The 26,256-nt window shown below is 36.6% G+C and overlaps 1 protein-coding gene across 1 annotated transcript in view; it reads left to right on the top strand.

The window, feature by feature from the left end:
• Positions 1 to 12,497: 12,497 nt before the first annotated feature.
• Smp_003620 (putative septin) overlaps positions 12,498 to 26,256 on the top strand; it is a 24,971-nt gene continuing 11,212 nt past the window's right edge. The window contains exons 1-4 of the mRNA XM_018793114.1: positions 12,498 to 12,979; positions 15,264 to 15,614; positions 21,259 to 21,507; positions 25,029 to 25,130. Coding sequence (XP_018647659.1) covers positions 12,590 to 12,979; positions 15,264 to 15,614; positions 21,259 to 21,507; positions 25,029 to 25,130 — 1,092 coding nt within the window. The 5' untranslated portion in view covers positions 12,498 to 12,589. The remainder of the gene's footprint in view (positions 12,980 to 15,263; positions 15,615 to 21,258; positions 21,508 to 25,028; positions 25,131 to 26,256) is intronic.

Below are 26,256 nucleotides of genomic sequence, written 5' to 3' on the forward strand. Positions count from 1 at the left end.
TCGCCTGATTACTTCGTTCATAAATTATAGTCTCGCCACCAAATAAATAATATGAGACAAACTTGACAGTACAACCCACGTAGCTCACAGGTACTAAAAACCCGCTACTTCGGCCTAAGTATCCAATATCTCACAGGAGTTGATCAATAATGTCTGTCTACAGGTGTAAGAATATAAGTCATCAGAAATAAATATTTATTGAATCAGTATAAGGTAGTGTTGATTATTATTTTGTTTTGTTTAAGTTCAGTGAGTAGAGAAATTGTATCTCTGACGTTTCATGACTTGATGCAAGCCGCTTCTTCAGAGTTAATAAAAACGTGTATTTATTATTAACTCTACTGAACGCTCAATTTATTCGAGATTATCAAATCTAACCCGAGTATCGATACCTACACAATGTTAGGTTTTTATGAAGATATTTAGCCTCGTTTTTAATGATTTAAGGAAAGTTCCTTGAGCTAAAGAAGATGGAAATAAGTTCATTGACTTGACCGTTTCTCGGGAATATTTAGAAGCGTATAATCAACATGATTATAGACTCCATATAATATTTCGATGGCCAGTGTTAGGACAGAATCAAATTAAGTGTTTTAGGTGTTACACCCAAGACTAACTTCAAACGATATATGATTTCTCATTTTATTTCGTAATAACTTTTTCGGAAAAAGAAGGTCCACATCAGTTTCAAGAGCATGATTAGTAATTTACGACAGGCTTCTACAAATGAGACACTGATCTAGAAGGACTGTTTTAAGGATTGGAGATACCACAGGTATTGTAGTTTGACAATACTTCACCAGTAACACCCATAATTGAGTCGCCCCTCCCAGTGAAATTAAAAGTCAGAAGCGAAAAGGTTGGAAGGTATATTTAATGGGTTATTAATATATCAAGGAGAGACTGATCAAATGTGGCTAATGATCGCAGGAGATGTTGCGCACGCTGTTCCGAACCGTGATCTGGTACGGATGCATGACCGAGTGCCTTCAGCTAAACGAGTCCATTAAAACTAATGTGGTCAGCATCCAATGTCGAACACTTACAGAGCGATTGCATTTGGGGATTTATTTAGAGCAAGAGAATTAAATTTATGAAAGTTTATCGTGGAATACCCACAAAGCTTGCTACATATTGGGCACTTTAAGATGTCACCTTTCTCAATCCATGGTAGTGGAAGAGAATTGGTAGCATTGTTGGATATATTATCCAGTAACAGGTTATCTTGCTTCAACAACGCTTACCTGAAAAAATTATCTTAAACATTCAAATCTTTAGCCGGAATTGAAAGGTCGTCATACAGAGGAGTTATGACGCCTCACCGTCTTTTGGAAGTCATGAGTCTGATGTACCTTCTCAAAACTAGAGAAAGGATTAGCATAAGTAGAAGGAATATCCGGACATTGTGGGAGGGTGGCGGGATCACTCAGATGGTAACCAAAATGTGAAGGTACAACCTGGACATGGTCAAAATAGATGAGACATACTGGAAAGTATCTTGGCAGGGAGACTAACTTCAGGAATCCCGATATTATATTCTGTTCATAAAGAATAAAATGTGGCACACGCAAAAGGAGTTGAACTGATGCTGTCCAAAGAGGCAATAAATGCTCTTAGAGTATGGGAGACCAATTGATTCAAGATCATAAAAGCATTATTTGAAACGAAGAAGAAATAAATTACGATGAATGTCACTCAAATCGACTCACTCACTAGTTGTGGCAGTGAAGATCTTGAAAGTCAGTCATATTAAAGATTTTACCCCGTCCTAGGAAAGGGCCTGACCACCATGATGGAGGAACTGAACGTCAAGATCGTCGTAGACAGCGCCGTGAATGAAAACATCACGGAGCTATATGAAGTGGAAAAAACACCTAGAATGACGAAAGGCTGATCGACATATGTGATTCCTTTAAAATGATTATAGGTAGCAGAATTTTCCCTAATCAAAGCATGCAAAAGGTTTCATGGTAGTCCCCCAAATACATCGCAGAAAACCATAACAACCATATTTGTATCTGTGAAATATTCAGAACGTTCGTGGAAGACATGAGAACAAACGTAGGAGATGTCATAGTTTAAGGTCATTAGTAACGGCCTAGTACAATCTTCCTTCAAGATATCAATAAATTCAGAAGGTTCAAAGTAACTATTAGCAATAAATCACAAGACTCATAAGATCAAATAAAAGAAATGGAGAAATTATGGGAACAACGGGAAGAATCTTAAGACACAATAAGTACAATGTGTTAGGAAGTGCTGAACTGCAAGAGGCACTAGAGTAAACAATGAGTCTCTGTAGACAGCCTAATCATGATTCAAGGAAGAAAAGGCAAGAAAACATAGGTCAACAAGGACAGAGGGAACCAAGCTATAAACTGGATTTATAAATACAAAGCGACAAGTATAGAAAAGCAGTAAAGCTGAGAAGAGGAAATAAGTAGGAGGTCGAAAAAACAACAGTTGAACAAGCTACAATAGGAATAGAATATGAAGTAGATAATGCAACCAAGAAGCTATCAAGGAGTTTGAGTTGACGAGAGCTATCGGTCAGGGATGTGAAAGTAACACCAACCATTAATATTCAAGAAAAAAAAGGGACAGACGGGCATAGCGCTTTGGAAAGCTCTTAGAAAGATCAGCACCACTGAACCCACCAGACATCGAGGCAGAACTCAAAGACATCCCAGCCTGAACAACAATTGGGAAAATCAGCATGTCCACTGGATAAATCAGGAATAGCGAATCAACAGGAACAAACAACATACCAACTGGGGTACCAAAGTCAGATATAGGGGTAACTGCAAAGATACTCAACATTCTCTTTAGAAGGATCTAAAAGAAAGAATAAGTATTAACAGACTGGATAGATAGATAACTTGTCGGTATAGCTTAGGAAAGGTATATCGATAAGTGTGTGAACTACAGACATTGTTAATGTTACTCAGAAGAATGAAAGACCTAGTAGACGCACAAATTCCGAGAATGACAAGCTGCCTTCCAGTGGATGGATCATGTAGTGACCAAATAATAACACGATATATCATTTCTGAACGGTCAGTCGAATGAACTTTATTCCTATACATTGAACCTCTAATTATAAGAAAACATTAAACGGAATGGACAGAACCATGCGAAATCCTCTTCAGATCTCTAAAGGAGGTTATCACCATCGTACAGAACTCTTGCGAGGGGTTGATTAGCAGTCATTCATGGAGGGCAGCAACCAGAGGCATTTCAAGTGTGAATATGTATCAGATAAAGCTGCCTATTTTGGCCTATTCTCCTTCACCTGGTTGTCTACTTACATATAGAGGAAAAAAGATTTGGGGAGAGGCTCGAATACTGCGAGTATCTTGAACACTGCTGAATGACTGACTGTTAGTGAAAACAGTCAGTATAGCGGAGGCTACAGCTGAAATGAGTTTCAACATACACGAGGTAGAAGCAAGACACTGAAGTACGACACAGCGAGTAATGACTCAGCGACATGTGGTAGTGAAGGTTTGGACGAGGTAGTGGACTACTTTGTGTATTTGTTCAGAGTCATTGCTGAAAAAGAAGTGCCCATGAAGAGGTCAAGGCATGAGATAGAAAATTAGAGGAAACATTCCTGCATCGAAAAATAGCTGGGACTCAGGAGATCAGTTTTCCAAGACCATGATCAAGATTTTAACCGTTGTAGTTAAAACGGTTCTGAACTTCAGAAATCTCACCTTCAGCCCCTGAATTGCATAAATCCTCGTAGTTATGTTCAGTTGGTTTGTTCAGCTACACATGTCTTGGTCCAAACCTATCGAGACAGTAATTGACAATAGTTGCGTATGATGACGAAGAAAATCGTATAAAATGTTACTTGATCATACGAAAGGAGTACCACCGATTATCTATCAGTAAAAAACTAAAAAAGAACACGCGCGAACGATACTGTTTTTAACAGTTACAGTCACTAGTTATTAAAATATTTTGTAGAATTATGGCTTATATTGGTATTAAGTGTAGTTATCTTTGCTACTGGAATAAGAAACCTAATCCAAAAACTGCAGATTTTCCATGATTTGACTACTTGATCCGTAGACCTTGTATGGAAGCCACATCATTTTCTATAGTAACTCGTCTTATCGTGACAATCAGTTATACGATGTTTAGAATTTCTGAAAGGCATACTTGAGGTGGGGATTGAATAACAAATATAATGTGGTAAGGAATAAATTACATGGAGTGGCAACCCTTGCACGTCCGAGCCACACTATTCCGATTAATTGCTTTCGACACAGTAAGGCGGTTAGGTTCACTCAAAGCTATCCACCGCTTCACCTCAACAACTTTTAAAAAGGCCTGGTATGGGGCAGTCATTTCTTATTTCAATCAGTGTGTGTTGGTTGGGTATTCGTTGAGTTGCATGAATTTTTGGTGTTCTCATATTTAAGCAGTCTGTTGCCACAACAAAATCACAATATTATTGCGAAAAGCAGTGACAAACCTTTCTTTGCTTTGTAGTTTACACGTTGGCTCGATTGTTGCTTCGTATCCTGATCTCGGATAACAAATGTTCCAGTAAAGCCAACCACCTTTTTTAAAGACTCGATAAGGCCCAGGAAACATCGTAATATGAGTAAGAATAGCTTAGAAGTTCTATATACGCCAATTTTCTGTGGATCACTGCACTACATGAAGTTTTATGATAAGTTTTAGGCTTCCACCTCAAGTGTTAGTAGTACATTTTGTTGTTAGTAAAGTACTTTCGCAATGATCAACTGTTTTTTGTTTTACGATTACTCAGCACTGTTTACAGTGTTTGATGTTCAGGAGATATCCAAGCTGACGTACGTGAGACTTTTCTACGTATAATGCTGAATAAGCATTTCGGAAGCTGAGCCGCAATTGATTGTGCGCGAAGTGAATTCCAACAAGTTATCCCTTTTTGGACTACTCATACATATTACATTCATACTGAAAATGAATTACTGAAGGACATGAAATTTAAGTACATTCTCGCGGTGTTCCAGTGCATATTTGGTCATGCCCCTAAACCACAGGGTTAAACTGTGAATCGCACACCGTGAGAACTTCAAGTATTATGTGAGATTTAAGGTCTAAATCTCTGAGCTGCTAGTCGATGTTCCCTGTAACTTTGCGACGGAAAGAGTATACCATAAAATCATTTAAAGTGCTTCACAATCCTCTTGTAGTAGCCCATGGATGGTTTGTGATCTATGGATCAGGAGATTGTCACGAGAAGATAAGGAAAAATTTGATACCGGTGATGCTGCAATCAGTAGACGAAGTAGTTGAAGGTATTGAAGAAGGAACTGGTAAGCAGATCACCGCTGCTGATATGAAGACCATGACGGATCACCTCTTTAGAAGTTATTGTGTACGAGTATATTTTCAGGTTGAGGTACGCGACTGCAAATACTTAGTTTGTTGCGATGATATGGCAAACTGAGAGGGTATTTTGAAAGTGGATATGTCACTGGCATTTACTTCATTACTCATGAGCAGGTGGACTTTCATCACAAATCTCCTGAAGTAGTCGATATTGATTCGACGGACAAAACCAATAATAAGGGATAAGGATGGTGTTCTTTCACTTTTACTTTGTTGATATTCGTTATTTCAGTAATGACGGATAACATTGGTCGTGAGCGTCCTGTTTTGTTTGAATGGACGCAAAAAGAAATGCTTGCCGGTGTAACTCGAACCTTGGAAAGATTCAGTGAAATAATGGAACACGTCTATGACACAAAAGTTTGTTATGGACTGTAAACGAGCAAAAAGCACACATCTCTGTACTGCTCATCATAATGCAATTTTTATTCTGTGGGCTGTTCGTGGGCGTCGCACATTTTAAAAAAGGTTCAGTTTTTCAGTTAGTGTACAGAAGTCATATGCTGCATGTCAGGAAATATATAGAACAGCTTATTAGCTCAATTAAGGCAATTCTGAAGAAAAAACAAATCGATAATGAAACAGGCAGTTGAACCTTGTTATGAGTATCAAATTCAAAACGTAAATTGAATGGGAGCTAACGTAACGTAGGTATAAGTGTCTTACTTGTTTTAAACACTGCCCTTCATTCTCCAACAGTCTTAGAACTTTACATATTCACTTAGTATTTACACATGAACTGCAGGCACCAAATAAACTTATCCACAAACTTCAAATACTACTTTGGAAATTGAGAAAAATCCAACGGCGACGTTCATAATAGTGACACTAATTCACTGTTTACATACAATATGAGGTCACTTCAAAGTATATTTTCAATATTATTCATTCGTACGCATTAGATCTCTGTTTACGATTTGCTCAGTGGTTACATATTCTGTTTATAGAAATTCATCGGCAAACTCTGACAGATAAATCACAAATTCGTACTAACTAACAACATAATTCAGTTACCATGTTCGAAAAAACACGCATAGTTTTACTTATGAAGTATATGTCACTAGTTAATGTGACCTTTACAGCGATGATGTATATAGCTGCTATATGTATTCATAAAGCGGTTAGAAAAGGCTTTCAAAGTCAATTGTTTCTCATATAACTTTTCTATCGCAGATAAGTTAATTATTAATATACCGGTTCCGTTAAAAATGGTTCGAATGGTTTATGATTACATACTAGGGACTTATACAATGCTCAAAAATAGTTTGACACAGAATTGCCTCCACATATATTCACTAAAAAACTATCAGGCATCCTTACTCATCAACATCCTTCAGGACGGTAAACCATATGTTAAATTTCGTTAGGGCCCATTTTTGTTTAAAAAATCTGACAATAGTCCCTTTCAGACTTGATTAATAGTTTATTTTACTTGCTTGAGTTCAGATTGATGCAAATAAACACATTAGGGTTGACTTAACACTCACCGAAATAATGAACAACAACTACGTCTAACTAACAACAAACTGGGTTGAAAACTATGTAATGAACACAAACATTACGAAGACGATGTGTAATGACAAAAACACTGTTAACATTTGGTAAATATTGACATTCAAGATGCTCGGAAACATGATACACGTGTGCATGAACCCACAGTTTGACTTATTGTCCATTCTGTCGATTGTTTAAAATGTAAGAAAGTGTCCTAAATCATGAAACGATTTAAAAACGGGATAGGTCTGTGTTAAATTTACACCTGAAGCTAAAAAAGTAATGGATGGTGAGTTGGATGGGACGTTTTCGGGGTAACCATCAAACCTAATCACATGGCGATCCTCAATTTGGAACTTCTAGCCTTAATAAAAAACAGAAACCAAAAATATGGCCTTAAAGACTGCTCAGACATCAAGACTATAAGTAACACTTGATAACAGCTAAAAAAGAAAGGGCTGAAACGGTCAGTGAAGGTCTTTGTTTAGTTGTATATGGCCCGGGAATGGATCAAAGGCTTAAATGATCTTATAATAAGATCTTTTAAGAGTTTTCTATGGTGTCATAGAAATCGGTCCAATGTTTTCAGACATCTGAAATCGTCACAATGAATCGACTTTGTGGTCCGTCCACGAATACGTACCAAAATGTTCTTGTGAAGTCAAGGAAGAGAAGCTGTTTCCATCTGCACCGTGTGGAGAAGTAAAACTTTTCAGAATTATTCGAAAACGGATCGATTTGTCCCAAAGTTTGTCTTATAGGTACCGGAGCATAATTGTCTTAAGAGGCTACTTAGTTACAGTGAACATGCGGTTTTAATTTTTGGGTAAGCAAACCCCTCAATGGAGTATTTTTAGGAATTAGCCCTTATTTTGAGTGGCGTTGAGCACAGATAACTTAACACTTTTTAGTAACCTTATTTTATATACTTCTGAACACTCAGGTGAACTCTTGAAGATTTCACATTGTTTTAATTTATCCAGTAATTAGATGGAAATATCCATCCTTGTGTGGATGCAATGATTCTTTTTCAATTCCTTTATCTGTTCGTAACATATTGTCCAATGCGTTCTTATGTTTCTACTCCAAGTATGAAACCTTTAGCAAAAATTCGAATCAAGCTTCTGTATCTTCAAGACATAGAAAGTCACTTAGGGTGATGTGTTCTTGAGGTCATATTTATTCAAGGCAGCTCAGTAACTAATGCAAGTTCGAATTCTGTCAGTTCAATAATTCCTAAGTCAAGGTAATGGAAAGGTGATTATAAATGGCTGTCATTGTTGTCAGTAACGCTCAGGGTATCGCGTGTGATTCTGAGAGGGTCCTCTAGAATGGAGTAGTTTCCCGAGTGAGTGGTTTTCAGCATACTGACTACCCTGGATTACAGTCTACCCTTAATTGCGGTTGTTTTTGAAGTGTTTGTTTCAACGTTACTGGTATTTCTGGAGTTCAGACTTATCTCCCCAAGCATCTAATTAAAAGATTCTCTGTTTAATGGCTGGATCCCTCTCTAGCAATATTTTATAAAATTCTGTGAAAATGTTGACTCCGTTTATCACTATGACCTCAAAGTCGATATTAAGTTTCAGTCAACCAGACTATTTATCTAATGGAGGATGATTTCCGAGCAAATTTGTAGGAATGAATGGCTACACATTGACTTAACTTGGAGAGACTTTATTTCTACGAATAAACCGAATTATAAAAATATGAAGATCCTTCACGGTTGTAAACCTGAGTGCAAGGAAAGAAGACAAAAGACCTATGGAATAAGTAGAAGTTCAATCTACGGTTTCAAAGTTGAGTGTATGTAGGCGTATATGTGTAATAAGTAGGCCATACCAGAATATGGCCGAGAAGTATGAGTAGGCGCGACCGTCAGATTTGTCACCATGTGGTAGTCAAATGGATAGGAGGCTGTTTATCTTAGGAATTTATTTGTTGTCACCGTGACGGTTTATTCATAAGACTAGCCCCCGTAGCTGAAATATGGACAATTATTATTGAATCTTACAATACGCTTCTGCAGCCTATTCTTTGGTTTATCAAACCAAGAAAATCAACAACTTAAAAGCAGTTTAACTTTACTGCCAAAGGTCACAGTGGAAAACTGCTTATCAAGCAATAAATTACAGTAGTCCTACAAGTTATTGCTGTCAATCAAATCTATATGCCTGAACGTAAATCCAGGTTGGAATAAGACACTAATTTTTATGGCCTGAAAAAACTCAGCTTCAAACTGCTCAAAATTCTGAAGGAACCTGGTAGATTCTATTAAAACCTATTAAAACTAGAGTTGGGAAATTTCAAAGGCAAACATATTTTTACGAGAATTTTCTTGGTTTACCATCTTTCATTAACTCCGCCTGTAGCTCCTCCGGGGGTTACTGCCGGCTCCAAGACCGGATAAAGGAGGAGGGTTGGGCATGGGGTTAGCGACCCCATCCCGTAGAAAACCAACTCGCTAAAAAAATGCTAACCAGAAAAAAGTTCAAACCATTTAAACTTTGCTCTGGGAGTAGAAGGAATAATTATGACGTCTCATGATGAAAGTTGAGTTCCTTCGGTACTCATGAGGCCGATGCACCTTCTGAAAACCAGAGCAACACTCTTTATAAGTACATGGAATGCCCGGACATTGTGGGAAACCGGAAGAGTCTTTCAAATTGCCGCAGAAGTGAGAAAACACAACCTGGAGGTGCTTGGAATCAGCGAAACACATTGGACGCAGGTTGGACAACAACGACTATCTTCAGGGGAACTTCTGTTATACTCCGGCCATGAAGAAGAAAATGCCTCGCATACACAAGGAGTTGCATTGATGCTGTCCAGAAAAGCACAAAATGCATTTATTGGATGGGAATCTCATGGACCAAGGATCATCAAAGCCTCCTTCAAAACAAAGAGAGAGGGCATTACAATGAACGTTATCCAATGCTATGCGCCGACCAACGATGAAGACACTAAAGACCAATTCTACGATAGGCTGCAGTCGATCTTCGAGAAGTGCCCAACCAAGGACCTGACCATTCTGATGGGAGATTTCAATGCCAAGGTTGGAAAGGACAACACTGGATACGAAGACGTCATGGGACAACATGGACTGGGAGGAAGGAACGAAAATGGTGAGAGATTTGCAAACCTATGTGCCTTCAATAAACTGGTCATAGGTGGCACTATATTCTCACACAAAAACATACACAAAGCCACATGGATTTCACCGGATCACACTACACAGAATCAAATCGACCATATCTGCATCAATAAAAAGTTCAGGAGGACGATGGAGGATGTGAGAACCAGAAGAGGAGCTGATATAACATCAGATCATCATTTGTTGGTCGCCGAGATGAAACTAAAACTAAGAAGCACTGGGCAACGGCGCGGACAACATCACAAAAGTTTATTACGGCCTTTCTTCGAGATGCTGACAAACTCAACAAATTCAACATAGCCCTCAGCAACAGGTTCCAGGCCTTTCATGATATAATCACTGGAGAGGGAACTGCTGTTGATATACTGGATAAGATTGAAGAAAGGAGGAACAAGAAGGCAGCAATCAATATCAGCCGAACAAGAGCAGAAAAAGCCAAGGCACGAGTCGAATACACAGAAGTAAACAAGCAAGTGAAGAAGGGCGTCAGAACCGACAAACGTAAATATGTGGAAGATTTAGCAATGACGTCAGAAAGGGCTGCAAGAGAAGGAAACATGAGACAACCGTACGATGCAACCAAGAAACTTGCTGGAAATTACCGTAAACCAGAAAGACCAGTGAAAAGAAAGGAAGGCAAAGTAATCAACGATATTGAAGAACAACGAAACAGGTGGGTAGAACACTTCAAAGAACTCTTGAATCGACCAGCTCCACTGAACCCACCCAACATCGAAGCAGCACCCACAGACCTCCCAATCGATATTGGCCCACCAACAATTGAAGAGATCAGCATGGCCATTAGACAAATCAAGAACGGCAAAGCAGCGGGACCAGACAACATACCGGCAGAGGCACTGAAGGCAGATGTAGCAGCAACTGCCAAGATACTCCACATCCTCTTCAGTAAGATTTGGGATGAAGAACAAGTACCAATAGACTGGAAAGAAGGACTTCTGATCAAGATACCAAAGAAAGGCGACCTCAGCAAGTGCGACAACTACAGGGGCATCACTCTTCTCTCAATACCAGGAAAAGTATTCAACAGGGTATTGTTAAACAGAATGAAGGATTCCGTAGACGTCCAACTTCGAGATCAACAGGGTGGATTTCGTAAGGATCGATCGCTTACAGACCAAATCGCAACTCTACGTATCATTGTGGAACAGTCAATTGAATGGAATTCATCACTCTACATCAATTTCATTGACTACGAGAAGGCATTTGATAGTGTGGGCAGGACAACACTATGGAGGCTTCTTCGACACTACGGCGTTCCTGAGAAGATAGTTAATATCATACGGAGCTCCTATGTTGAATTAAACTGCCAAATCGTCCACGGAGGACAACTCACCAACTCATTCGAAGTAAAAACCGGTGTTATGCAAGGTTGCTTACTCTCACCCTTTCTCTTTCTCCTAGTGATCGACTGGATCGTGAAGACGTCAACATCTGGAGGAAAGCATGGGATACAGTGGACAGGCAGGATGCAGCTTGACGATTTAGACTTCGCAGATGATCTGGCTCTTATATCACACATGCAACAACAAATGCAGGAGAAAACGACCGGTGTAGCAGCAGCCTCATCAGCAGTAGGTCTCAATATAAACAAAGGGAAAAGCAAGACTCTCCGATACAATAAAACATGCACCAATCGAATTACACTTTGACGGAGAAGCTCTGGAGGATGTGGAAACCTTTACATATCTGGCAGCATAGTCGATGAACGCGGTGGATTAGATGCAGATGTGAGGGCGAGGATCGGCATAGCAAGAGCAGCATATTTACAACTGAAAAAACATCTGAAACTCAAAACAATTTTCAACCAACACCAAGATCAGAGTTTCCAATACAAATGTCTAGACAGTTCTACTGTATGGGGCGGAAACCTGGAGAACTGCGAAAGCTATCATCCAGAAGATACAGGTGTTTATTAACAGTTGTCTACGCAAGATACTTTGGATCCGTTGACCAGACACTGTCAGCAACAAATTACTGTGGAAAATGACAAATCAGATTCCAGCAGAGGAAGAAGCGCTGGAAGTGGATTGGGCACACTTTGAGGAAATCACCGAACTGCGTCACAAGACAAGTCGTCACATGGAATCCTGAAGGCCAAAGAAGAGGAAGACCAAAGAACACATTACGCCGAGAAATAGAGACAGACATGAGAAGAATGAACAGAAGTTGGATAGAACTGGAAAAGAAGTCCCAGGACAGAGTGGGCTGGAGAATGCTGGTCGGCGGCCTATGCTCCATTGGGAGTAACAGTCGTAAATAAGTAAGTAACCATCTTTCATTATTTCTATTGTAAAGTAACAGTATCAACTTTAAAAAATTAGAGACCTTGTGAAACATATCAGGAATATGATCGAATAAATCCTTTTTTTTTATCTCGTTCTCAAGTTTTAATCACCATTGGAAACCTTCAAGGGGCGTAGATCCTAAGTCTGAACTCGTTTCAGAAGCGCGATAATCGGATGTTTTCCTTGTGTTCGCCTTGTCAGTTTGTACATGGTTATATTTTCATAATTATTAACTTTGAGAATTATGGTGACTGTAGTTTCTCGAAATGTCATGATCAAAATGGAAGGCAGCTCAGGGATTTCCCCTTCTGTTGATCATAAAGTTCAAGATTCATCTACTCAGAAGCCTATTGGTGATTTAAATCACCGACCTGTGATGGCATGTAATGATACGAACAGATTCGGTCCTCAGAATAATACATACAATAATTCAAGTGGTTCCATGTCTAAAGCCCTTCCGACGGATAGATTAGTTACAAAGGTCGGATTTGCAAACTTGCCCAACCAAATACACAGAAAAGCTGTTCGGCGGGGTTTTGTGTTCAATCTTATGATTACTGGAAGCTCTGGACTTGGAAAGTCCACTTTCATTAACTCTTTATTTTGCGCGGACATATACAACACTGATTATCCTGTGAGTAATTATCTTATTTACTTACTTTTACACCTGAACTTATAGTGATTGATAAGTTTTATTTATAATAACATTTATTCTATCACTATTATATGTCTAAGTTTCACAAGCAGAATTAGTTTAATTTCGACTTCATTTTCACTGGAATCTGTAGAGAAATAACTACATCACAATGGGGCCTTTCTATGGAAGTAGTGAACGAATAAAATGGAAAATCTCGGCTTTATTTTAATAATTCACCGATGTAGTAAGAATATATTACCCTTTGGTAGTGGGAAAATGTTTGCTAGAACGGACGGGAATAATTAGTACCTGGTATGTCATATGTTACTACTGTCTCATTGGTTAGCTACGGTTTTTAATTCTAATGTTGCTAGTCTAGTCGTCCAGAGGTTATATGGAATCAGGAAATAAAGGTGAAGATTCTCTAAAAATGTCCCTTGGTAATGTGAATAAAAGTAAATTTATCAACCTAGAGAAAACAGAACAAAGTACTCCATGGTCACCGCTGAATGGTCAAACGTGTTAGCAACAGATTATCGCTGATCTAAAAAAATCTTATCTGAAAAGTGTATTTCTGGATTCTTTGGTTGTAAAGCCCTACTTTCAAAATCTCTTTGTTTTTGTCTTTTAAGAGGTGTTGACGAGAAACCAATATTCTCGAAGATTCTATTTAAATGAAATAACTCTAGCTCGACTGGTCGTTTTTACCACCACATTCAAGAAAAATAGGGTATAACCCTCTAAGTGGCCCAGAAGCAATTAGTATCCCGAGAAATTTAAGAAAAGTGTAGCTTCTGTCTTGTCTTAATTAAAAGTTTCGTAAATTTTAGGTATTTCTATTGGAATGCATTTATATGCACATGTTCTGCTGTTTGCTTTACCATGGGAAACGTACTTAACTGCTATTTGTTACACTACTTATTTATTTTATTTATTTAAACACATAAATATTGGTACAAGGAAGCACCAGATAAATATGCGCCTCACAACTCTCATTCGATTTGTGTGAGGGCTGTGATACTGCCCAGGTGCCCAGACTGAAGCAGGTGGTTTTCTTAGGGGGCCACACCCGGAGCCTTTGACCTAAAGGTCTAGTCCACAAGGCAGTGGAGCATCGTAAGGAGATGCAGTCCCATGGTAGCCGGTGACCAACAGTTGGTTCATACGCCATTCGTTCCTTCAGGATCCTGGAGCTCGTGTGCACCATTGGTTTGGAATCAGGGTTTTCCAACTCCCCTAGGTGGACTCGCCATGTCCACCAACCCGGTTAAAGCGCCGGACATTCGCTTTTCGTCCTCTCACTTTTGTGAACAACACGCCCGCCACGAGAAGGCAGTGAGTAGGACTTCCCTGACAGAGGCTATATATTCGCGTGGCCATATGAGAGCATTTCGAGAAGGAGAGCAGACTCTCCCCACTCTCGGCCGTACCAGGGCATTTGGGGGCTTGTTATACTGCATAAAATAAGATTCTGAGGTCTTCAACCCTTGTATTTATGTCATGACAACGAAATGTGATTTTTGGAAATAAAATATATGTGAGTTCTAGCAACTTGATCATAAGTGTCCTCAAAGTATTGTCAGTCTGTAGTTGAACTGTTGATTTGTCGGAAATGATGTTAGAAGTGGGACACTAAAAATTGGTTGATTAGATAGTAAATCTTCACTGGTTGTGATTAGCATAAGAAAAAATTGGTTAATAGTTAGGAATTTCTGGAATAATACTTGACGTCAGCTCGTGATATGTAGACTAAATGTTACAAGCTCATGAAAAACTTTGACCTTTGGTCGAAGTTTCTCTTACACTAACACACATTTTACTTGTAGCTTTTTGAAGTCAATCAAAATTTTGTTTTGTTTTTCTCGCAGCGTGTACTAATCTACTACTTTAAGGTGAAAAAATCAAGTAACTTGGAGTTTTAAAAATTTGAGTCTTATCAAATGTTGCGTAGTTCTTCATTTTGTAAACGGGACTTTTGTATTCAACTTAGGACACTGCGCACTCAACTGACAGTTGCTATTGTTGTTTGCCGATAGAACAAAATGAAAATTTTGAGTTACTCAGTATTTATTTATTAACTCTATGATAGCTATACCTCTGTCCAACGTTTTTGACAAGTGATTTATAGTACTTCTTACTACCCAACGTAATGCCTTTCAAATGTATTCCTGACTTTCAGTAGTAAATAGATTGTATTATACCTCTTATTTAGCATAATTTATGTGAATTTACTAGTGTTCCTATTTTATCACCCCTATCAAAATGTGTAATCACTTTTAAGGGTCCATCAAGACGATCCTATTCTTCTGGAACTTGTGTGGATTCAAGGACGTTTGCATTGAGTGAAGCCAACGTTTCTCTCATATTGACCATAATTGATACTCCAGGTTTTGGTAGTGAACTAGATAATTCTTCAAGCTGGAAGCCTCTAGTAAAATATATCGATTCTCGTTTCGAATCTTATCTTCGAGCTGAGCTAAATGTCTCTCGTGTAACAGTCGGGTCTGGAGCAACGTATCAACCAGGCTTACCTAATGACCAACGAGTTCATTTGTGTTTATACTTTATCTCTCCTAATGGGCATGGTTTGCATCAACTAGATATCGAAACACTTAAACAGCTACACAACAGAGTAAGTTAATTCATATCAAAATTTCGGGTTTTAATTCACTTAAAAAGAGTGCTCTCTTTTCAACCATGTCGTTTTATTCGCACTTTATTTTGTTTATTACTGTGTAACTTACTGAGTGAAATATAAACTTTAACTGAAATATAAGCATCAAATGGATGCATCAGAAAACTCGTTACTTGCTTCATAATTGTATTTTGGCCTGTGTTTCAAATTGTAATATAAATCGTGACAGAATTTACTAAAGTCGTAACAAAATAGTAGCAACTCTGAACTCATAAGAACTTTCGTTTAAAATTAACAGATGGTTTCACAGTAGTTGGGTGCAGATTTAATGTAAGACATTAAGGAAAAAAACTATATCTGTAAAAATCTCAGCGACAAACTTTAAGTAAATCCAACGTTTTGCTCGGCAATTTGGTCCGAGCTTTTTTAAGGAAATTTGATCTAACATCAAAATTATCGAGATTTTTACAAATGGAATTTCCTCATTAACGTCTTTGGACTGGTTCACTAGTCTTATTAGCTCGTTTATTTCGTAGACTTCATAAAATTACTTAGTAGGTCCTAATGAAATTAAAATTTTGAAAATCTGAGTGCTCATTGAAGGCTGTCTGCTTAGTTTTTTAATCCGAAGTAAACTTATTCTTTGCAGATTTTATTTCAGTCACTGGTAATAATTTTCGCAATAATCAGACCCTTAGTTTAGTTTCGTGATATTAGTTTGAAGGTTCGTGCTATTCTTGGTGATTTTATGTAAAATATGTGTTAAAATATGCAGTTTTATCTCAGTTGAAATGTCTGGTAGGCGTAAATCAAACTATATAGTATCGTTGAAAATGTACATTACAAGTAATTTCTTTATGACTAGCATAATCAGATGAGTCACTTATCAGTTTTTACGTAAGTATATATGTATTTCACAATCCGTCTGAATAATATCCTCAAGTTCGGTAATTTACTCGCACATTTGATAACTTTTGAAGAACTAAATTCCTTCTGAAGATTTTGTTTTGAAAGTATGTTCGATACCCGCTTCATTTGTTTTTCACCTAGATAACCACTATTATTATCACTATTGTTATTATTATCCTCATTATAGTTGACACATCAAATGAGAAAGAACCGTCTAGGCTAATGAAGGATAGCTATTTCCATAATATTCCTATACTTTTCGTCTCCCGATCTCATTTAACCCTTTCAAACTACATCTATTATGTTTAGCTTCCCATTGCAGTGGATATTATTATTCCTTGTTTTCTGCTTTTCACTGTGCTAAACACTCCTTTTAGTATCCTATAGTAAGATGTTCCGACTCCATCCATTACACATTTGTCCCAGATCATACTAGGCAGCTAAGCTTTGTGGTTTTTATGACTAGAAATGATTAAAGTCATCAGGAGTGTCTGTTACACCGTTTAAATTTATCATAAACTACACAAACCTGTAAAATATGCAATAACCACATTTCAGGCAAAAACCATTATCTAGGAAATTCATTTAATTGGCCAAGTTAAATCATCGTGGAAACCGTATAGAAAGTATTAGTCACCCTATTGTCACTTTTAGTTACACCACCTAACTCTATTATTTTTATCAAGTGTCAATTTTATATTCCCTTAAGTGAACCTAATAGCATCAAGTCTGACCTATTTTCCGTACAGGCATAAATAATATTTGTTTTTTTCTTCTATTGGCTTTTTGTCATCTGTGATATCAATTAGGCGATTTGTCTTCTATTGTGTTATCCTATTTTGTGTACACGCATAATATTATCTACTGAAAGGCGCTGATTACAGACGATTTTCCTAACTTGCATTTAAGTAACATATTATCCTCAATTATTTACAACTGTTGGCACTTATGTTTATAGACACATTTACGAACATTAAAGTTCTAATGTAGTCAGAAGTCTGTATTCCACTTGGTTCTGCTAATACTTAAAATATTGATGATTGACCCACCTTAATTAATTCAAATATGTTTGCAAAATCAATTTCATGGATCAAGTGAAGAACTAGCAGTCTGTTAGTATAATTAAATGTTTAAACACAATAACGAGATGAAAATTGAACTGAAAAAAGTAGGGCACTCAGGCTTAAACAGAATAAAACCTGACATGTATGAATCGGTTCAAGTTCTAACACAAAGACAGAAAAACTTGTCATGAAAAATGCTAGAGAAGAGGAATTAGTAACAGTTTCGATGGTAATCGAAAACATCAGATATAAACAACATAATTGAAAATGAAACTGTGAATTCTCTTTAATAAGAATTGTACGTATTGGAAGGCGAAGAATGAGTACATCTTACCCAGTGTAACCGGTTCTGAGCCATATAGCCTGACATCTAACACTGATCGTAGTCGTCGTGAGGACCCGAATCTAACAGCCTTCATCTACCAACACGGTTCAGGTCAACATCCAATGACTTTATAGACTGATTCCTCGTCTTAAATTGGGCACCTCTACTTGCTTTTCAACTCATCCCTGCACCAGCAAACACCGCGCATCAAGGTCGGCTGTAGTTGGTCATACGTAATACATGCCCTAAATACTTCAGTCGAAGAAGACCCACTACTTTACCAACCGATGTGCTATCCTTACTTCAGCATTACTTGGCAATTCTAAGATACCCAGACAATGCTTCGCAGACACCAGTGCTCAAAAGAAATGAATAATATTTGAGACTGTTAAATGGGAAATATGAAGCATTACATTGTTCATAGCCAGAAAATGTTTGTAAAAGATATTTTCAACCACTATTGAACTGTATGTTCCGTTCATGAACACTACCTTATAAACAATTCATTATTATTCTGAACAGTTCTCGTTGTTGTGCATCTTGATTGCAAGTTAGAATATTGGGTCACCTAAAATATACTTTCAATTTTTATCAGTCAGTACTTTATAAGGTTAATTTTAACAAAACATATAACAATAAGAACAGTAGAGACAAACAACTTATTTGTAACAATTTAATCGCTCACAACGATGTATCATATAAATCCTTACAATAAACAATAACAACACAAATCACTTCAGTATTTAGATTTTTTAAAAAGAACACAATTTTTCTATCAAAGGGATTGATTGTGGCTAGAAGTGGAATTCAGTACATGTGTTTTGTTCTATTTGGGGCTCATCAGTTGAAAATACCCGCATCCAAATGTAAGTGTTGACTCCAGAACTCAAACCATCTACCTTTCGCTCTAAATATCGAGTGCATTATCCACCGAGGTACTGATAACACTGGTAACCACAGTCAGTTTCTTCTATAAGAAACTTGTGAAAAAGTGGCTATATCGAGGCAGTCCTCATAAGATGCAAATATACCCACCAGGATGGATCAAAATGAAGTCCATAGCATCAAAAAAGAGGTAATCTAAACCCATCCTGATAATGACATAAACAATACAGCTTTTTTTTCACTGTATAGTCGATCCTGGTTTTTGTTTACTTCGGCTTATTCAGTAGGTGCATACACAAATAAAGGTAGGCGTAAAAGTGTTGCAGTTTTTTGGTTCATTACCAGTTTAAGCTTATATGTTGTCCTTGTGTCTTAATCAATCAGCCTAAGCTAAAAATTAGTCTACGTTTCTGTTCGGTAGTACTTTTAAAGGTCAAAATATATCGTACATGTTTATGTAAAGTTAAGCGGATGAAGAAATATCGATATAATGACTACATATAAACATGTAACATTGATTAAAGTATGTTTATGGAATAAATTAAAATTTATTAATGTTTTTATGCAAATATATTCGGTGCATACACGTAATCTGTGCGTATTGGATAAAGTCAATGTTATAAGTGTGTGCATGGAAATAACTGAGTGAATAATTCTGGCCTAAGGTTATACTAAAAAAACTAATGAAAAGGTGACTTTCTTGCTCCTGTTGACATTCATCAGATCTCGTATTTTATGCACTGCTTCATACTAGTATATCTGACCATACTTTTTTTGTTAAGCAGTACACATTATATATCCTTGTGACTTGAGCACCTAGTTAGTGTACAATCTTAGTTAATATAAGAGTAGGCAAGCAAAAGACTATGAATAACCAGATAGGGAGTAACATTTGTCCTTTAAGTGATTGACTATTGGTTTCAACAATGTTAGAGTGTGAAAACTTCTTGGTTATAGGATTCATGAGATATTCGTAATCAATGGTTGAAAACTCAGTGTGACATTACTCCTACTAAATTTTGAGTTTACATATTATTTAACACTTCTTGGTTTTATTTGTTTTTGTCTGTATTCATTTCTGATGTTTAGCCTTTTTTTTACTATCGTTTATACTGTTATTATTTTGACTCAACTTTTATGTTATTAATTCCCTCTCACCAATGGTTAAGTGAAGTATGGTTTCTTGGGTTGATGAACATTGATACCGCGTACTGTGTTGTTTATAACAGGTTAACATAGATAACTAGTTTCAAACCGTTTTATCACAATCTGATTTGTGCAGTTGGTATGATTGAAATATGATTGAATAATATTTTACGTGATTATTGAACCATATTCACACTTTACTCCTCTAGCTTCGATTTCTGACCCATACCTAATACGCTGAGGAGGAGTGATACTGTTTATTTGTACAAGCTGAGTGGTTTATTAGAATAATAGAGTCAAATCAAAATATTGATACTAGGTGGTTGGTGGTATTAGTTGACAGGAAACCATGAACCTAGGTTTCGTGCTGGTCGGTATTCGTCGGCAAGGTATTTTTGCAATTTTAATATCTAATGCGGAACCCTCAAAAGTTATAAGTTGAATTATTATAACACCTATTCGTAACTTGTAATATCCCAATGATATTACAAATATATTATTTAACTATAATTAACAAGTGTTCAAACTATCCCGTGGTTTAGTATTCAAATTAAATCGATATAGCAAATTTGTCACGCTTCATAGAATTGAAGGATTGTGGCCGGTAATGAGTTCATTGTTAATGTTATAGTCTACAATTGGTCAGTCATTTTTGACAGGTACGTTCAACTAACAAATCCTAGATAGGATGAGTTTCACGTCCTCGATCCCACTGCTATACTTTATCCAACCTTGTTTAAAATATCTCTGCATTATTCATTATATCGAAGTCTTGGGTACCACTGAAGAAAATAATTCATTTTTATTGTTCTCTTACAATTTTGATTCTCAGAATCAATTGGGTATCTTCAAATTACTTTAATTCACTTCAGTTTAACCATGCGTAAGTAAGAAAACGAAAGTATCAAATTTATTCACTGGAGTTATTTTAGCATGATATCTGTTATGGATTTAAAATTGAATCTTATGCAACCTAAGTGAAATTGTTTTATGGTGCAAATCATTCAACCCTAACGTAAAAAGTGAACTATAGGACAAAAGTCTTTGACTCAAACACACCACCTCAACCTAAATCTCTTAAATTGCGAATTAAATATGTATTACGAAGCTACAATATAACAAGCGCTGATTAACTTACTGAGCCAATGACTTCTGTGCAAAAAGTCAAGAAAAAAACTTTTCTTGTCCCGCTTCCTCTAAAATCTAATTCTGTGAATACATGCTTTTTAACTGACCTTTACATTCTAGTTGGCAATTTTTTCAACTAAAAATAATATCAATAATGATTATCATCATCAATTTGTATTTTTAGGTAAACGTAGTCGTTATTATTGGTAAAGCCGATAGTCTTACACCAGATGAATGCTCTCAATTTAAACAAACAATACTACAAGAGTTACACAATCACAATATTAAATTATACGATTTTCCTGAATCGGTTGCTAAATTAGGCGGTGCTGATGAATCATATTCAATCAATGAAATTCGTCACGCTCGAGGACGTCAACCATTTGCAGTGGTTACCAGTAATAATCTTGTTACTCTACCGGATGGAAGGAAGGTAATACACATATTTTAGTTGAATGGGTTTTATCCAGATTGGTTTCATTTGTAATTAGTATTCGTAACAGATTTGTCTCAGTTATGGTCAGTCAATCAGTCAGCTACAATATAGGACCAGGCACACATATACATCGGTCCAAGTTGCCATACCTCATTAGCACAACAAGATGAACACCGAATTCATAGTAGTTAATTTAGTGGTTGTAATATATAAAAGAAAGGTTGTATATAAGGATATAGTACAGGAAGAAAGTTAGATATGAAGCAATTTTAATCTCAAGGTTTAAGGAAAGATAAAGAGTGTATACACCTACGCCATTGTGGTCGATTCTGAGCCATGTCACCCAGAGTCACCAACCATTGATTACGATAGTCACGCGGACGCCAACCAAGTAGTCTGAATCTACCAACATGGCTCAGACTAGAAGTTAGTGACTTCTAGCACTGATGCCACGTTTCGGTTTGACCGCCCCTAACTTTCTTCCAACCATCTCCAACACTAGTCAACATGGCGCGTCGTGGTAATCGGTGTTCAGGCATACGTAACACGTGGCCTAACCATCTCAGTCGATCATGATTCACAACCTTGTCATCTGATTTACCATCAATCCTTGATACCCTGTGTCTAACCTCACTACTACTTACCCGGTGATCCCAGCAGATGTTGGAAATATTTCTAAGGCATCTGTGGTCAAATACTAGTAACTTGCGAGTATCTTCTACTCTTGATGGCCACGTTTCGCAGCTGTAAACTAGAACAGAGCGAACTGCTGTGCAGTATACTCGTCCCTTAATTGATAGACGGATATCTCGTCTTCGCCATAAGTGACGTAAGTTGAAGATTCATGAACTACACTGATGATCATCAAATAGTAATTATAGATCAGAAGGGGTTTTGTAGAGATTTCGGTATTTTCATGGTTGAAATCATGAGTCAATTGAAACTAGACCACTATGGAAAACCTGGAAGCATTGGACGGCCGTGGATGCGCACTGCTGAGGAGTCTCACAATAGGACGGAACAGCCGTCCAGTGCTTCCAGGTGGTCTAACTTCTATTGACTCATGATTTTAACCGTGTAAGATAGTAATTAGTTCATTTAAAAATAATGTATAAAATATAAATAATTTCAATCATTAAACTTTTAATGTAATACAATTACAATTATTATTATTATGTAATAAACAAGTTAAGTAATAAATATAAGAAGAACATAATTTAAGTATTTGTAATTTTGATAAACGTCAGAGGAAGATAAATCATCATCTATAAAGATGCTGAGTGCTATGGCAGATTTTGATTGTTTCAGGTAACGAAAGAGATGTGATCAAATTCATGGTCCCACTATAGCTGACGCAAGACATCAATGTATTATCGAAGCTAGAAATCTTGTGGAGAAGATTGACAGTGAAATTAACATCTTTCATAAGTGTGTTAGAGATCTGCGTTCGGTGCTATTCCCTGAACTTGAATCTCTGGTACTAATCTTCAAAATTATCTGAAATTTGTTGTAGCCTTTTTCAAATATTTTGCTTTGATATCTACTTTGCTGTTGTTCTCTTCTGTTAACTTTTAAAGCAGAATCAGATATGAATTTAGTATAACAGTTGTTATACAATTCCTAGACTAGTATCTGTAATTCAGCTGAAAAACATATGAAGTTTGGGGAACCAATAAGATTTCAAATATATATCCAATTATTGTCCAAGTGTGGTTTGGTAATCTTTTTCTGAATTAAACTGAGGTAGATGTTAAGGCTGTTAATCTTCATCGAATGTAATGGTTGGGACATGTGTTTTGCCTATATAAAACCGTCCCCTACCTCAACGGGTGATGTTGGCTAGTGTAGGAATAAATTTGAAGAAATCTAAGGGAGGTCAAACAGAAACATGATATCAGTTCATCAAGTCATTGACTGTGGGTCTGAGCTCTGTCGATAAATGCAGATTACCTAGTTGTAAACTACTACATAACTATTATCAGTGGTTGGAGACATTACACGGGTTACCCAGAATCAGTCACATTGAAGAAGATGCATTAACTCTTCGTATTCTCCTAGATCTTGAGTTCCTGTAGTCCTAGATACATATATCTTCATTTTATCTCTTCAAACCATGTAGTGAATTTCACTTTCTTCGTTATCATTCCTACTACATGTTATGATTTAAAAAAACATAAAAAGGGTCGTATGCCGATTTGCTACGATTTTATGTTCGGTTTTTCATCACGTCAATTATCCGCCAATCGAAATACGACTTCTCTAATCTTAACACTGCCAAATCAATGACGTTCAACTGGTATGAGCAGTCTAGCGTCCCTTGTCCACCTAGCCATTCCAATTGAGTCCAGAACACCAATTATAGCTTCTGCTATGTGAATCATTTATTTCAAACATAGTCGATTTATATACCAGACAGACCGCATCGCACCATAAAATAAAAAATAATAATTGTACAAGATCAAGCCAAATGTGTCTGTGAACGTGGAATACAACAATCAATAAACTGAATATAATTTAGGGACAGTAAATCGTATAATAATAATCCATAGGTCAAAATGAAGCTTATAATAAAATGAATATGGATATACACAGTCTTATTACTCAACAGTTAAACAATAAGAATATATGTAGAATAATAGTCCATTTATAGGTCCTGAGAGTTACCCGTACTTATGTTTTCACCAGGATATAACACTACATTATTTCAGTTCCTTTACTATTAATCTTGGTAATTTCATCTCGTTGTGATAATGTATAGTATGATAACCAACCCACATTTGTGGCAAGCTCTACAATAATTATTACTGATTGAATACATTTTTTAGTCTGCTGTTATGATGGGAAGAGTATTGGGAAAGGTGGATCTTTTGGAATTAGTTTTCGGACTATTATTGTCTAGGAGATTAATGTATTGTCACATTTCTATATTCCTTGTATTGTAAGATTTTAGCCTATTAACTGTTGCTATACGTGTTACTATACCTTAGCTATCGCTAATTAGTCATGCATTGTTTGTTTCGCCCTCTACCACTTACGGTATATTTGTATTTAAAGTATAATTTTGTATTTAGTTTGCTGTGTGGTCAGTCATTGTTTACATTTTGAGTTATAACTGAATTGAGTACAATAGTGAACAAGTCTGCTGAATTATAAGGAGCTCGAGGACCATTAAGCGTTAAGATCCCAGCTGTTGTTCATTGACCAATGTGTCAATTGATAAATGAAAGTTTATTGGTCCTACTGGTGAACTATTCGGTAGTTAGAATCTTGGTTGGGCAATTTCCCATGTTATATGGATTAGAATCTCAAACCATAACAAGTTGGCTATTATAAGACATAACTACTGTTTCTGTATATACAGTGAAGCATATGCTACTAACTTTTGTCTAGTGTATTTTTATACAAATATTATCTCTAGTTATTTTTTCTAATTAATTGTTTCCTTTATTTTGTGGAACATAAAAATATCCCTCACGAGTTTATGCTATTACATGTATTTATTTCTTGTCAATATCAAGGTAAACGGCCGATCTTATCCATGGGGGGTTGTTGAATGTGACAATCTTGCACACAATGACTTTAAGGCATTAAAGCATTTACTAATGAGTGTTCATTTGCAGGTCAGTTAATCCGGTTTCTTTCCCTCTGATTATTGTTTAAACCTATACTGAGATTGATCAGAATAGGTCATATATAGACATATTTTTTTCCATTGGTGTTAGAAAGTTTGTTGAAAAGCATTTCACATAGAAGATTTAGGATGAAATTACTCTACTAATGATAAGCAGTTACGGATGCTACAACTAATTGTTTCCGTATATTAAATTATATCAGTGGATGTAAAAGATAGTTTAATAAGTATTTTGAAGATAAAGATTAAATTTAGCTTAATTCACCGTTTCCATAAAGGGTCAAATCCAAGTTTATTGCATCTGGGTTTATGGTTTAAGGAACTCTAATTCCCAAGAATGCAAAGTGTGAAATGTCTCCGTATGGATTTCATCCTTTGTTTATGTCAACACGTACAAGAATAAAAGTTAAGTTATAGAGGTTACGCAGTATGTAACCCAGAAGTCGTCAAGACGTGGAAATCTGTTTTGAGATTTGTTCTTTAAAGGACATAGTGGGAATACCCAAGTCCACTAATGTACGAAACTTCGATATCACCTTATCCTTTACATTAAAGTCTAGGAATGTGAAAATATACTGTGGTTATTTAGTTTTTTTCATGCAACCAAATTCATTGATAAATCTAAACGAAGCAAGAATAACAAGGATCTACAGAATAAAATCAATTTATCATTCTATTTCACGGCTTTTCATCAGCTCCATACAGCCTAAAATTACAATTATTGATATAATTATAAACAAATGTCTAACATACTTTAGTTTGTGAATTTTAGATAAATGTCCGAAATATAATCGAAATCATAATAATAAGAAGAGTAGGGATACAAAGTGTATGAAAAAACATGGTTAACATTAATGTGTAATAATACAGAGTAGAACAAGTATTATTATTACTAGTCATCATTATCAAGATGAAAGCGATTGCGGTAATGATAATAAAATTGATAATTGATTGTATAATCATTCAACATGATAAGGGATAAATACGTGAACATCAATGAGGCTATGTAAGTGATAGATGTTATAATTTTTCATAGTTGAAAGCGGGAGTAAATGGAAGCTAGACCCCCATGGAAAACCTGGAACCACTGGACGGCCGTTTCGTCCTATTATGGG

This window comes from Schistosoma mansoni, chromosome 1 (genome assembly GCF_000237925.1).
Source record: "Schistosoma mansoni strain Puerto Rico chromosome 1, complete genome".
Lineage (NCBI taxonomy): Eukaryota > Metazoa > Platyhelminthes > Trematoda > Strigeidida > Schistosomatidae > Schistosoma > Schistosoma mansoni.